The sequence below is a fragment of the Heterodontus francisci genome, chromosome 20 (assembly GCF_036365525.1).
Source record: "Heterodontus francisci isolate sHetFra1 chromosome 20, sHetFra1.hap1, whole genome shotgun sequence".
NCBI classification, from domain to species: Eukaryota; Metazoa; Chordata; class Chondrichthyes; order Heterodontiformes; family Heterodontidae; genus Heterodontus; species Heterodontus francisci.
In genome coordinates this window covers 76,867,685-76,883,439 of record NC_090390.1, presented here as the reverse complement: position 1 = coordinate 76,883,439, position 15,755 = coordinate 76,867,685, and the positions used below count along the sequence as shown (strand labels likewise).

General features: G+C 43.1%; 1 protein-coding gene across 2 annotated transcripts in view; it reads left to right on the top strand.

The window, feature by feature from the left end:
- slf2 (SMC5-SMC6 complex localization factor 2) overlaps positions 1 to 15,755 on the top strand; it is a 135,208-nt gene that overhangs the window by 73,172 nt on the left and 46,281 nt on the right. For both annotated transcript variants that reach the window (XM_068053046.1, XM_068053047.1), the window contains exon 5: positions 14,211 to 15,169. In XM_068053046.1, the coding sequence (XP_067909147.1) occupies positions 14,211 to 15,169 (959 nt within the window). The remainder of the gene's footprint in view (positions 1 to 14,210; positions 15,170 to 15,755) is intronic.

Sequence of the window (15,755 nt, the reverse complement as noted above, 5' to 3'; positions counted from 1 at the left end):
GTGGTAGGGGAATATAGGGCCAGTTAAGGATGTGGCAGGAATATGGGATTAGTGTAGGATTAGTATAAATGGGTGGTTAATGGTCGGCACAGACTCGGTGGGCCGAAGGGCCTGTTTCAGTGCTGTATCTCTAAATCTAAATCGTTCCTGTCAATCAGTGGGGCTTGTGTGGCATAGCCCCTCCCTCCAGGTTGTGAAAATGCAAATAAAGTGAGGACAAAGGCGCTTTTGTTTTTGAAGCACGAGCTGCTAGGGCTGGCTTTCGCCCAGACTCAGGATACAGGGAGATAGTTATTTTGTGTAAATTAGACAAGATAACAAAATTGATTTGGGAAGGTTAATATGTTCATTATGTTGTAATATTATGCAAAACAAGTTGTGATGATTGAGTTAAGTACGGCTGATTATAACAGTTGCTCGGTATGTTCACTTTATTTATTTATTTAGAGATACAGCATTGAAACAGGCCCTTTCGGCCCACCGAGTCTGTGCCGACCAACAACCACCCATTTTATTACTAACCCTACAGTAATCCCACATTTCCTACAACCTACCTACACTAGGGCCAATTTACCTATGAAATAAAACCACTTACTGTGTTTGGTGTTCTCCTTGTGTAAACAGTTTGCCTGTTGAAAGATTGGATAAGTACACATGCAAAACAATCTCCTAGTTTGTTTAAGGGGAATGCAAATGCATCTCCTGGGCTAATGCTATAGGGTAATGTTATTGCATAAGTTGGTATTAAGTAGTGTGAATCAACTCTGGCGTCTAAAACATGGTATCTGCTTACTTTCTCGGGGTTGGTCGCATCTGAATGTCCATGCCAGACCTCAATTTGCAACACTGGATTGATTTCATATAAATATGAATATGATTTGAGCAAATAGATGTGAGACTTGAAAAAGAATGCATGACAGAATGATTGTGTAACATTGTAAACAGAGTGCAAAAGATGGGAATTTGGTGCAAGTGGAAATTTGGTGCTGTTGCCTTTTGCCTCCAGTACATGTAATGGTTCGTCTAAGATAAGTAGGGTCGTCCCAAGAACGTGGAACTAGTAAATGGTAGGGGAGGGCTCATGGAAATGGTAATATTTAAAATTGTTCAAAAACAAACTTAAGGGAAGAGAGCAGAGTTAAATTGTGCAATACAGATAAAGGGAAAGCTAAAAGATGTAAAGTGATTAAACGAGGAGAGAGAAATAAGGAACATCTGAGTAAAACATCAGAGCCTCACCCAAGAATTAGGAACAGGAGTAGGCTGAAGGTAAGGGTATGTGGCTCAAATAAATGTTCTTCACACACATGCACAGAATTTAAGGAACAAATTGTGTGCCTAAATTCAATTTGGAAGGTGTGACTTGCTAGCCATTACTGAAACATGGCTGCAAGACGGTCAGGACTGGGAGCTAAGTATAGCAGGTTTTAAGATTTACAGGAAAGAGGGAAAATTTGTAGCGGGGAAGGATAGGTGATAAATATGAAATCACTTCCAAATTAAGATAAGATATAACGAGAGGTAAGCAAGCAGTGGAGACTTTATGGGTAGAATTAAGAAATCATTGTAGTGGGAGTTGTCTAGGCCTCCTGGTGGTAGCTGTGAAGTGATAGATTGTATAAATGCAGAGACTAGACAAGAATGTCGCAAAGACAGTAGTTTTCTTGGGGGAATTTTAACTTTTATAGATTGGGACAAGCAGACTAGCATGTCAAAGTTAGTGAATTTCTAGTGTGTGTCCAGGGTAGTTTTGTACAGCAATAAGTCCTAGAGCCAATAAGGGGTGTCAAATCCTCAGGGTCAGATGGTTTCTTCAGGGCCTTAAAGGAAGTAGGTGTGAACATTGCAGATGTCCTAAATATAATCATCCAAAATTCATTCGGTTCGAGAGCTGTTGCTTTAGATGAGAAAGTTGTGCATGTCACTCTGCTATTTAAGGAAGCTGACGAGAGGAAAACCAGGAATTATAGACCAGTTAGTTTAACATTTGTTAGGTAATTACTATTGTGTGTTAGGGATAGGATTTTCAGCTAATTGGAGAGAACCAGCATGGATTTGTAAGGGGTGAAGTCATGCTTGAGAAACCTGACTTGAATTTTTTGAACGTGACTGGAGCAGTGGACTGGCAATGTCTCTGGATGTTATTTTTATGGATTTCCAGAAAGCATTTGATTAAGTCCCTCATAAGAGCCAGTTGGCTAAAATTGAAGCCCATGGAATTGAAGGCAAATTGTTGATCTGGTTAGCAAATTGGCTGAGCAGCAGGAGGCAGAGAGCAGGGATAATGGGCCGATACTCTAATTGGCAGGATGTGACTCGTGATATCCCACAAGAATCCATGTTGCGGCCTCAACTATTCACTGTATTCATTAACAACTTGGATGATAGGATAGAAAGCCTCGCATCCAAGTTTGCTGATGACACTAAGATGGATGACAGTGTAGATGGAAACATAAAATTACTAAGAGATATTGATAAATTAAGTGAGTGGGTAAAGTTGTGGCAAATGTAAGGTCATCCACTTTGGACCTAAAAAAGATAGAACACAGTACTTTTTAAATGGCAGTAAAGCTAGCAACAGTGGAGGTCCAAAGAGACTTGGGGATCCAGGCACATAGCTCATGAAAATGTCATAAACAGGTGCAGAAAGTAATCAAAAAGGCTGATGGAATTCTGGCCTTCACATCGAGAAGACTGGAATACGTGGGAATAGAAGTCATGTTTCAGCTTTACAAAGCACTGGTAAGACCACACCTGGAGTACTGTAAGCAGCTCTGGGCTCCACACTTCTGGAAGGATAGATTGCCCTTGGAGGGAGTGCAACATAGGTTTACCAGAATGATGCCTGGACTCTAAGGGTCAAATTATGAGGCAAGATTATGCAAGTTAGGATTGTATTTCCAGAAATTTAGAAGGTTAAGGGGTGATTTGATTTGTTTTCAACATATTAAGGGGACATATCGAGCTATTTCCATTTGGGGAGTTGAGGATTAAGGGGCATTGTCTTAAAAATTAGAGCAGACGTTGCAGAGTAAATTAGTAAACATTTCTACACACAGAGGATAGTGGAAGTTTGGAACTCTTCAAACAGCAATTGATGCTAGATCAATTGTAAATTTAAAATCATAGATTGAGAAAGTTTTGTTAGTGAAAGATATGGGATATGGGGCAAAGGTGGGTATTTGGAGTTAAGTCGCAGATCAGCCAGGTCTCGTTGAATGGCGGAACAGGCTCAGGGCTAAATGGCTGACCCCTATTCCGATGTTCCTGGTGAAATGGAAATACATTGCATGAGAATGAGATTGCCGAGAATCTGCAATAAAATCTTTGGAAATGAAACCTTTCGATTTTACATTTCATTCCTTAACTTTAAATTTTCCTTAAATTTAAGTACTAGACAAAGAAACACAGGAGTAAGTCATTCAACCCTTTGAACATATTCCGGCATTCAGTTAGATCATGGCTGATCTGAACCTCAACTTCATTTACTCTCTCTCCCTTGATATTCTTAAATAACAAACATCCATTGATCACAATGTTGAAAATTTTAGTGAGACGTGTTGACCCAGCATTCACAACCATTTGGGAAAAGCGAATTCCAGATTTCCACTAGCCTCCTTGTGTGGAAAAAGTGCTTCTAGCTTTGATTCCCAAATGGTCTTTTGTTTCTCTGAAGAAAATATTCATTCACCTGCCACTAAGGTCCTTTACCGGAGTTTTATAGAAGTAGTTAAGTAAATTTGGCATCAGGGCCTTTTGTGAACCATAACTAAAATGTATTTGCATGAACATGGGAAGAATATAAGCTTCCCCTTTTGCATGTCTCACTTATCCAGGTTTAAAAAGTGCAGTATAAAAAGCTGGCCTGAAGTTTGGTTTAGACTGTCCACTGGAGTTGTGTATTAAAGGAAAAGATGGTGCAGTTAGCGGCGTAAGTTGTGTCAGAATTACTGGGTCAAAATCCTGGAACTCCCTTCCGAACAGGACTGTTGAAAGTGTAATTCTTGAAGACTTTACAGAATCACAGCTTGTGATTGTGTACCTAAGTAGATTTCAGACCAGAACAGTAACAGAAAATGCTGCAAATACTCAGCATCCGTGCACAGAAAAACACGACACTTCAGATGAAAGGTCGGACCTGAAATGTTAAGTCTGTGTTTCTGTCCACAGATGCTGCCTGACCTCAGTATTTCCAGCATTTTCTGTTTCTGTTCCAGATTTCCAGCATCTGCAGAATTTTGCTTTTGTAGATGCAGACTAAAGCTGTATCAACTATGATACAGCAACAGTTGTAGAACTTACCCATGCACTGAAAAGGGAAGTTTGTGTGAAGTCACACTTTGAACAGAGATAATGAAGGAATGGCTATATCTTCTGCAAAGATTGTTTTCCTTCATCTTTCTGGAAAGAGTGTCCACAATAATACCCAAGGTAAATGGCATATTACAATTCCCATCTTTGTTTCCTTCCCTGCCCATTAACTACTCCCTTCAAAATGTTATCTTTCCAGATTCTGGTGCAAGGAAGAATTCAAGTAGGTAATGTTCGCCATGCTTCTCGTTCTTCACTGTTGCATTTGCCAAGAAGGAGGGATATGATACATTCACTGTAGCTTTTACAGAATGTTAGGATTGTGACTTGCCTGTCAGCAGTGCTATCTTGTGTATCTCACAGGGTTAAGTACTTAACTCATCAGAGTAGCGATTAATAAACTGAAGATCGTAATAGAGCTTCATTTCTCATTGAGATTTCCTATAAGTTCAAGGTTATCCTGTTTGGATTGCTTAATGTACCTTTCCAGCTTCTGGATGTTAGCCAACAAAGGATAAACTAAATCTGAGCAGGCTTGGGGAGGATTTTAACTATTTACAGTGCGAGGGCGTGGATTGTAACTGATGTGTACAGGCTCTAAAACTCTGCATGTTGTGTTTAGCTGGAGTCCTATTCAGTGTAAGTTACGTGATGGAAAGAAATTGGGCTGTGAAACCGGAAAAGGTTAAGATATGAAAGCTTTTCATGATTGAGAAATTGCATAGGGAAAGTAAAACTGAAACTTAAGATGTAATTAGGCGGGCACTGTAACAGGAGGACAAGAGTAACTAGAAGTTAAAGTATCCCAGCCTTGCTACTTCGTCATTTGATTCCTATCAATCGTGCTTAATAGTTGATTTAGTTTATTTAAAACAAGAACCAGGATGAGAATTTGAGTTTTAAAACGACTGAATACTTTAAGGATAGCTGGAAATCTGCATCCATTGTATTATTACATTAGTAGATCTATCTTGTAACTTGACTAGGACCATGTTACCTGAAGTCTGGAGTCCATGCAAGTTTAAGTGGTAAGAATTGAACTGTAATTGCCTGTGTACTTGTTTTTAGTTTTCTTATGTATGATGAAGGTGGAAGTGTACTCTTTCAGTGTAATCAGCTATGTCAAGGGAACATCGACAAACAGGCTACTATTCACTTTACTTAAAAAAGCGTCTTGCCCCTTCGGGCTTTTGGAAACTGTCCACTGTGTGCAATGTTCATCTTTTAGCTTCCCCTCCCTGCTGCATTTCCTGTTTGTTGTCCTGTCCTCCTGCTGCGACTGGTTTGCAATGGTCTGTATATGAAATGTAATGCAGCAGGATAAGCATCTTCCTGCTTGTATAACGTTCTGAAATGTACTGCTAAACTTTAGCAGACAGCTGTTTCAATTTTGTTTTATATCTCAGTGCAGACTTGTCCTTTTAGGTTTGGGTGGGGGAAGGGAAAGTAGTCCTTAATTGTAAACTGGAGAAAAAAGTTGACTGTACAGTAATCCATTTAATGCTATTGGATACATTGCTATCAATCTTTTCAATTCCTTGGGACACTCTGGTACGTTAAAGGCACGCTATAAATGCTAGTTCTATCCATCGGATAGACCTATGAGCTTTTGTAGGGTCTAAAACATGATGCCTGGTCTCTGAAACTTGTATTCAGACTTGCATACAGAATGGAAGCACAGTAGGGGTGATGTACAATCAAATATAAATGAAAATTTAAGTCAATCTGGAGGACAGAGTAAATGTAGACCTGTTGAGGCTCAAACAAATAATGTAAGGCTGGATAGTATCTATTTTAATGCAAGGAGTCTTGCGCGTAAGGCAGATGAATTGAGGGTGTTGATTAACACATGTGACTATGATATTATTGCTATCAGAGACATGGTTGAGGGAAGGGCAAAACTGGCAGCTTAATATACCAGGGCGTAAAATCTTCCGACGTGATGGGGGGTGGGGGGGGGGGTGGTAAAAGAGGAGCTGGCATTGCACTGTTGATTAAAGAGTCAATTATTGCAGTAAAGAGGGATGATATGGGTAGAACTTAAAAACAAAAAGGGGGCAATCACTTGGCTGGGAGTGTACGACAGGCCTCCAAACAATCGGAGTGATAGAGGAGCAGATATGTAGGCAGATCTGCCTGCCGTAGATGCTTCTGTCCATGACTGTATTGGTATGAGTGACCACCGCACAGTCCTTGTGGAGATGAAGTCCCGCCTTCACATTGAGGATACTGTCCATCGTGTTGTGTGGCACTATCACCGTGCTAAATGGGATAGATTTCGAACAGATCTAGCAATGCAAAACTGGGTATCCATGAGGCGCTGTGGGCCATCAGCAGCAGCAGAATTGTACTCAACCACAATCTGTAACCTCATGGCCCGGCATGCCCCCACTCTACCATTACCATCAAGCCAGGAGGCCAACCCTGGTTCAATGAAGAGTGCAGGAGGGCATGCCAGGAGCAGCACCAGGCATACCTCAAAATGAGGTGTCAACCTGGTGAAGCGACAACACAGGACTATGCGTGCCAAACTGCGTAAGCAGCATGCGATAGACAGAGCTAAGCGATCCCATAACCAACGGATCAGACCTAAGCTCTTGCAGTCCTGCCACATCCAGCCGTGAATGGTGGTGGACAATTAAACAACTAACTTGAGGGGTTGGCTCCACAAATATCCCCATCCTCAATGATGGGGGAGCCCAGCACATCAGTGCGAAAGATGAGGCTGAAGCATTTGCACCAATCTTCAGCCAGAAGTGCTGAGTTGATTATCCATCTCGGCATCCTCCTGTAGTCCCCAGCATCACAGATGCCAGACTTCAGCCAATTCGATTCACTCCGCGTGATATCAAGAAACGACTGAAGGCACTGGATACTGCAAAAGCTATGGGCCCTGACAATATTCCGGCAATAGTACTGAAGACCTGTGCTCCATAACTTGCTGCGCCCCTAGCCAAGCTGTTCCAGTACAACTACAACACTGGCATCTACCCTGCAATGTGGAAAATTGCCCAGGTATGTCCTGTACACACACAGCAGGACAAATCCAACCCGGCCAGTTACCGCCCCATCAGCCTACTCTCAATCATCAGTAAAGTGATGGAAGTTGTCATCAACAGTGCCATCAAGCAGCACTTGCTTAGTAATAACCTGCTCAGTGACGCTCAGTTTGGGTTCCGCCAGGGGGCCACTCAGCTGCTGACCTAATTACAGCCTTGGTTCAAACATGGACAAAAGAGCTGAACTCGAGGTGAGAGTGACTGCCCTTGACATCAAGGCAGCATTTGACTCAGAATGGTATCAAGGAGCCGTAGCAAAACTGAGGTCAATGGGAATCAGGGGGAAAACCTTCCGCTGGCTGGAGTCATACCTAGCGCAAAGGAAGATGGTTGTGGTTGCTGGAGGTCAATCATCTGACCTCCAGGACATCATTGCAGGAATTTGTCAGGGTAGTGTCCTAGGCCCAACCATCTTCAGCTGCTTCATCAATGACCTTCCTTCAATCATAAGGTCAGAAGTGTGGATGTTTGCTGATGATTGCACAATGTTCAGCACTATTCGTGACTCCTCAGATACTGAAGCAGTCCGTGTAGAAATGCAGCAAGACCTGGACAATATCCAGGCTTGGGCTGATAAGTGGCAAGTAAAATTTGTGCCAGGCAATGACATCTCCAACAAGAAAGAATCTAACCATCTCCCCTTGACATTCAACAGTATTACAAACTGAACTGGAATAGCCATATAAATACTATGGCTACAAGAGCAGGTCAGATGCTAAGAATCCTGAGGCGAGTAACTCACCACCTGACTCCCCAAAGCCTGTCCACCATCTACAAGGCACAAGTCAGGAGTGTGATGGAATACTCTCCACTTGCCTGGATGGGTGCAGCTCCAACAACACTCAGGAAGCTCGACACCATCCAGGACAAAGCAACCCGCTTGTTTGGCACCCCGTCTACAAACCTTCACTCCCTCCACCACTGACGCATAGTGGCAGCAGTGTGTCCCATCTACAAGATGCACTGTAGCAATGCACCAAGGCTCCTTAGACAACACCTTCCAAACCCATGACCTCTACCAACTAGAAGGACAAGGGCAGCAAATACATGGGAACACCACCACCTGCAAGTTCCCCTCCAAGTCACACACCATCCTGACTTGGAACTATATCGCCGTTCCTTCACTGTCGCTGGGTCAGAATCCTGGAACTCCCTTCCTAACAGCACTGTGGGTATACCTACCCCAAATGGCCTGCGGTTCAAGGCGGCAGCTCACCACCACCTTCTCAAGGGCAATTGGGGATGGGCAATAAATGCTGGCCTGGCCAGCGTCACCCACATCCCATGAATGAATAAAAAAAAAAGGGGTGCAAAAATAATAGGGTAATAGGGGGTTTCAACTTCCCCTATATTCGAGGGGATAGTAGTGCAAAAAGCTTAAAGGGGGCGGAATTCTTCAAGTACATCCAGGAGAGCCTTTTGAGCCAGCACATAGAAAGTCCTACAAGAGGAGGAGCGGTACTGGAATTAATCCTAGGAATGAAACTGAACAAGTGGTAGAAGTGGCAGTGGGGGAGCATTTCGGGGATAGTGACCATAACTCTAAGATTTAAGGTAGTTATGGAAAAGGACGTAGAGGGACCGGAAATAAAAGTACTGAATTGTGGGAAGGCAGTTTTCAATATAATATAACTGGATCTGGCCAAAGTGGACTGGGAGCAGCTTCTTAAAGGAAAGTCTATATCAGACCAGTGGGAGTCATTCAGAAAGGAAATTGAGGGGGTTCAGGTCCACCATGTTCCCATAAAGATGAAGAGTAGGACCAACAGATCAAGGGAACCATGGATGTCAAGCGATATAGAAGATTGGATAAGGGAAAAAAGGAGGCTTATGGCAGATTCAGAACAGCGGAGGCCCGAGAGGAGTATAGAAAGTGTAGGCGAGCACTTAAAAAAAAAAGTAATTAGGAGAGCGAAGAGGGGGCATGAAAAACCACTGGCAGACAAGATAAAGGAAAATTCCAAGGCGTTTTATAGGTATGTTGAGGGTTGGAGGATAACCAGGGAAAAAGTGGGGCCCATTAGGGATCAAAGAGGCAATGTGTGTGGAGCCGGAGGACATAGGTGAGGTTTTAAATGATTACTTTTCATCGGTGTTTACTATGGAGAGGGACGATGTAGGTGTTGTGATCAGGGAGGGGGGATTGTGATATACTTGATCAAATTAGCATTGAAAAGGAGGAAGTATTACCTGTGTTAGCAGGCTTAAAGGTGGTTAAATCCCCAGGCTCAGATGAGATGTATCCCAGGCTGCTGTGTGAGGCAAGGGAGTGATAGCAGGGGCTCTGACACAAATTTTCAAATCTTTTCTGGCCACAGGAGAGGTGCCAGAGTACCATTATTCAAGACAGGTAGCAGTAATAAACCAGGTAATTATAGGCCTGTGAGTCTAATGTCAGTGGTAGGGAAATTATTGGAAATAATTCTGAGGGACAGGATTAATCTCCACTTGGAGAGGCAGGGGTTAATCCGGGATAGTCAGCATGGCTTTGTCAGGGGAAGATCGTGTCTAACAAATTTGCTTGAATTTTTTGAGGTGGTGACTAGATGTGTAGATGAAGGTAAAGCAATTGATGTAGTCTACAGAGACTTCAGTAAGGCTTTGGCTGAGATCCCGCATGGGAGATTGGTTAAGAAGGCAAGAGCCCATGGGATCCAGGGTAATTTGGCAAATTGGATTAAAAATTGGCTTAGTGGAACAAGGTAGAGGGTGATGGTTGAGGGTTGTTTTTGTGAATGGACGCCTGTGACCAGTGGTGTACTGCAGGGATCGGTGCTGGGACCCTTGCTGTTTGTAGTGTACATTAATGATTTAGACGAGAATGTAGGAGGTATGATCAGTAAGTTTGCAGACAAGATGAAAATTGGTGATGGTCTAAATAGTGTGGAGGAAAACCTTAAATTATGAAGATATAGTTGGGCTGGTAAGATGGGTAGAGCTGTGGCAGATGGCGTTTAATCCTGAGAAGTGTGAGGTGATGCACTTTGGGAGGACTAACAAGGCAATGAAATATACAATGGATGGTAGGACCCTAGGAAGTACAGAGGGTCAGAGGCACCTTGGTGCACTTGTTCATAGATCAGTGAATTTAGCAGCACAGGTAGATAAGGTGGTTAGGAAAGCATATGAGATACTTGCCTTTATTAGCCGAGGCATAGAATATAAGAGTAGGGAGGTTATGATGGAGCTGTATAGAACGCTGGGTTAGGCCACAGCTGGAGTACTGTGTACAGTTCTGGTCACCACACGATAAGAAGGATGTGATTGCACTGGATAGTGTGCAGAGGAGATTCACCAGGATGTTGCCTAAACTGGAGCATTTCAGTTATGAAGCGAGACTAGATAGGCTGGGGTGGTTTTCCTTGTAACAGAGAAGGCTGAGGGGGGCTCTGATTGAGGTATACAAAATTGAGGAGCATTGGTAGCATAGATAGGAAGAAACGTTTGCCCTTAGCGGAGGTGTCAGTAACCAGGGGGCACGGATTTAAGGTAAGGAGCAGGAGGTTTAGAGGGGAGTTGAGGAAAAGATTTTTCACCCAGAGCGTGGTTGGAATCTGGAACACCCTGCCTGAAGGGGTGGTAGAGGCAGGAACACTCTCAACATTTAAGAAGCATACAAGGCTACGGGCCAAGTGCTGGAAAATGGGATTAGTTTGGACTGGTGCTTGATGGTCGGTACAGGCGCGTTAGGCCGAAGGGCCTGTTTCTGTGCTGTAAGGCCTGTTTCTGTGCTGTAAAACTCTGACTCTATGACTGTAGTTGGATTGTAATGAGCTTCAAATGCACATTGAAAATTATTGTTGAACCCTTCTGCTTTTAGTTTGCCTTGAACTGTAAGGGCTGTTTTTACATGTTCTTGGTCAGTTGAAAGTATTACTGTATTGATACCAAGTTCTAGAGTGACTCACCACATGCCAAGTTTGTATGGTTTTTATCAATCATCTGTTTTCTAACAATGGGAAGAGAATGAGTACATTTGGTGTCTAATTTCATTATTAACCAACTTTAATAAATCAGACTCTTGGGAAAATGTTCTGGCAGATTTCTGAATGCTTGAGGTGCCATACTTTTGTAACTTTTACTAGGCACTTGGTAAAGCTTCGTGGTGGGTATTGCTGGCTGATGTGTGAAGTGCTGCTGGTCCCAGAGTGTATTCCTGTCTTCACTGCCCCCTCCCCCGCACCCCTTTTTTTGATCTGTACAGTTCGCCCACTACCCCATGCTCAAAACTACATTGGTTCTTTGTCCTCTAACACCTCAATTTCAAAATTCTCATTCCTCCATTACCTTTCCCCCCTTATCTCTGTAATCTCATGTCGTTATCAAAAAGGAGGAGGTATTGGATGTCTTGCAAAGCATTAAGGTAGATAAGTCCCCAGGGCCTGATGGGATCTACCCTAGAATACTGAGGGAGGCGAGGGAAGAAATTGCTGGGGCCTTGAAAGAAATCTTTGTATCCTCATTGGCTACAGGTGAGGTCCCAGAGGACTGGAGAACAGCCAATGTTGTTCCTTTGTTTAAGAAGGGTAGCAAGGATAATCCAGGAAATTATAGGCCAGTGAGCCTTACGTAAGTGGTAGGGAAATTATTAGAGAGGATTCTTCGGGACAGGATTTACTCCCATTTGGAAACAAACAAACTTATTAGCGAGAGGCAGCATGGTTTTGTGAAGGGGAGGTCGTGTCTCACCAACTTAATAGAGTTTTTTGAGGAAGTGACGAAGATGATTGATGAAGGAAGGGCAGTGGATGTTGTCTATATGGACTTCAGTAAAGCTTTTGACAAGGTCCCTCATGGCAGACTGGTACAAAAGGTGAAGTCACATGGGATCAGAGGTGAGCTGGCAAGATTGATACAGAACTGGCTTGGTCATAGAAGACAGAGGGTAGGAGTGGAAGGGTGCTTTTCTGAATGGAGGGATGTGACTAGTGGTGTTCCGCAGGGATCAGTGCTGGGAGCTTTGCAGTTTGTAGAAAATATAAATGATTTGGAGGAAATTGTCCGCAAACTTACTAATCAGACCAGCTACGACACAAAGGTTGGTGGAGTTGCGGATAATGATGAGGATTGTCAGAGGATACAGCAGGATATAGATCGGTTGGAGACTTGGGCAGAGAAATGGCAGATGGAGTTTAATCCGGACAAATGTGAGGTAATGCATTTTGGAAGGTCTAATGCAGGTGGGAGGTATACAGTAAATGGCATAATCCTTGGGAGTATTGACAGGCAGAGAGATCTGGGCGTACAGGTCCACAGGTCACTGAAAGTGGCAACGCAGGTGGATAAGGTAGTCAAGAAGGCATACGGCATGCTTGCCTTCATCGGTCGGGGCCTAGAGTATAAAAATTGGCAAGTCATGTTGCAGCTGTACAGAACCTTAGTTAGGCCACATTTAGAATATTGCGTGCAGTTCTGGTCGCCACATTACCAGAAGGATGTGGAGGCTTTGGAGAGGGTACAGAAGAGATTTACCAGGATGTTGCCTGGTCTGGAGGGCATTAGCTATGAGGAGAGGTTGGATAAACTCGGATTGTTTTCACTGGAACGACGGAGGTGGAGGGGCGACATGATCGAGGTTTACAAAGTTATGAGTGGCATGGACAGAGTGGATAGTCAGAAGCTTTTTCCCAGGGTGGAAAAGTTAGTTACTAGGGGACATAGGTTTAAGTTGCGAGGGGCAAAGTTTAGAGGGGATGTGCGAGGCAAGTTCTTTACACAGAGGGTGATGAGTGCCTGGAACTTGCTGCCGGGGGAGGTGGTGGAAGCAGGTACGGTAGCAACGTTTATGAGGCATCTTGACAAATACATGAATAGGATGGGAATAGAGGGATATGGTCCCCGGAGGTGCAGAAGGTTTTAGTTTAGGCAGGTATCAAGATCGGCGCAGGCTTGGAGGGCCAAATGGCCTGTTCCTGTGCTGTACTGTTCTTTGTTCCTCCGAGCCCTGCAACCTTTCAAGATCTCTGCACTCCGTCAATTCTGACCATCTGCGTACCCCCAATTGTCATTTCTCCATTATTGGCTGTCTTGCCTTTAGCTGCCTCGGCTCTAAGCTTTGGAATTCCTTCCTTAAACTGCTTGGCTTCTCTACCTTTAAGATGCTCCTTGAAACCTGACGCTTTTGGTCATCTGGCTCAATATCTCCTTATGTGGCTGTCAAATTTTCTGTAAAAATTCTGTGGAACGTCTTGGGACATAGCACTGTGTTAAAGGCACAATATTCAAAATGTTTCCTTTTACTTTTTTTATTTGGCTTAAATATTGTATTAATTTCATTCTATTTTTCCCTTCTATGTTTTTCATTCTTGTACTTTTTATTTTCATTCCTGCCATTGATTGTTTGGCCTTGCATTCTTTTGATGTCTGTTAATTTTCTGTTGTGTTCTGCCTCCCACCCCGTTAATTATATATCATTGGGTGTTCATTGTATTCAGGTGGTGAATATTGGTTGGGGACTCACCTGTGCTTATTTATAGGAACAGACTGAAAGGGGTTTTTTGTTGGAGGTGCATGGTATGCACTGTGTCTCTAAATAAAAACTTTTAAGTGTATCGAGACTAGGCTCCAGTATTTTATTCTTTGCCATCTGAGTTTTGACAACCCCTAAATACTCAACAAATCGTATTATAGGTCCTTCCCCTGGAGTCTTTAAAGGTCGCAGCTGATGGAGGTGAAGTTTACGTATGCTGAGGTGTTTATGTTCTACATAAACTTTGCTTTATTTCAGACTGTATCGTCCAAAATTTGAGTTTTGGAAGTCTTGTTTACTCTTTTTGAACTTGATATTTTTACTTGAAAGATTGAATGCTCAAGTATCTTTTTGCTCTCTTTGCCTTCTAGGGAGTGCCAGTCTTTCTAAACAGAAGGAATCTGTTCTGAAGCTTGTAACAACAACACTGCCTTCAGGTTCCCTTGCTGTAGAGAAGAACATTTGCAGTAAAGAGGCAGTCCAGCGGCACCATTCCTATCCTCCATGTTCTGGCAGGAAAAACTCAATGAGTGCCTTAAAAAACAACTTTCCAGCAGGATTGCCTGACTCAAGTTCGAAAGAGAAAAGAAAACGCAGTTCAATAGATGACATTCGGAAAAAGAAAAGGGTCTCCCTGCCACGACATTTAGATGCAACTTTCCGTAAGAAAAGCTGTGAAAGCAGGATTACGGATAAATATAGCACTGGTGTGACTGAAACAAATTGCAATGGAGTACTTAAAGATCACAATAATGGTGTATTGGAAAATGAGGACACAGCTCTTGAGGCTGATGAATTTCCAGATTCTGACAATTGCTTGCCATTTGATTCATTGCTAGATGAGGAAATATCCAGGCACACTCCTCCAAATTCATATGCGAGGTTGCCTACAGAGGAGAAGGCCAAGACTGTCCTAGATAGTGCCATTTCTTCAAAAGAAAATCGATCTGGACTCATGGGTAGGCACAGTCTGGTATCCTTTGACAGCAAAAGAACACACAGACTTGAATCCAGCTCTTTAACTGTTTTGCCTTTGGACGAGGAAAGTAGATCTTCATTACCCTCTCAAGACAAGAGGCAGTTGGAACGGTCCAGTACTATCTGGCTATCAGACAGCAGTAAAGGATCCGAGAGGAAACTGCGTGACAGTTACAATAGTGCGGACAGTGACCGTGATGTTGGCTGTAATTTAGACAGCGATGAAGAAGACGAAACATTAATGGCTTTGGATGATATCCTAACTTTGCGCAACAAACCGGTATCTGGTACACCAGAAAAGTCTGGCGTCTTTCAGTTGTCTGCCCCTAACACACCAACAGCTTGGCTGACTGTGAGTTTGTAAACATTTCATTAAGTTTTTGTCATGCTGCATCAAAGAGGATCACTTGTCTCTGATATTGTCTGTAACTTTCCAAATTTTCCTGCACTCTGTTCTTTTCTAACTTGGTTTTGGCTCTCCTTGGTGAGATTTTAAAGATGGGCTAGACTAACAGTTGAAGAACAAAGCTAGTTCAACCTGAAAGCTGCAGTACTGGCAGAAGGATGGAGAGGTTGAAAGGGGAAAAATACTGCCCAGAATCTGTTGGGCCCAACTGTGCTAGTTTAAAAAAAAAAGTTCTTTTTCCATGCAAATGAAAATTTATTGTTGTGATGGGACCATTAAATGTCCAGCAGTGTTGAACATAGGTTGCATATGCAACTTGACTAATCTGGGGTAATTGGGCTGCAGTTGAGTATGGGCAAACAATGCATAGTGCTAGTATTTTCCAGCCAACAAAAGTATTTTAGCAGCTGCCCCAATATTTATCCAAGTGAGAAACTGAGACGTACTTGCATACAGGTTTGATCCTCAGCTTAGCTATCTGGTCCCAGCCACTGCAGCATTCGTAACATTAAGCCTCACCTGGAGGCAGACA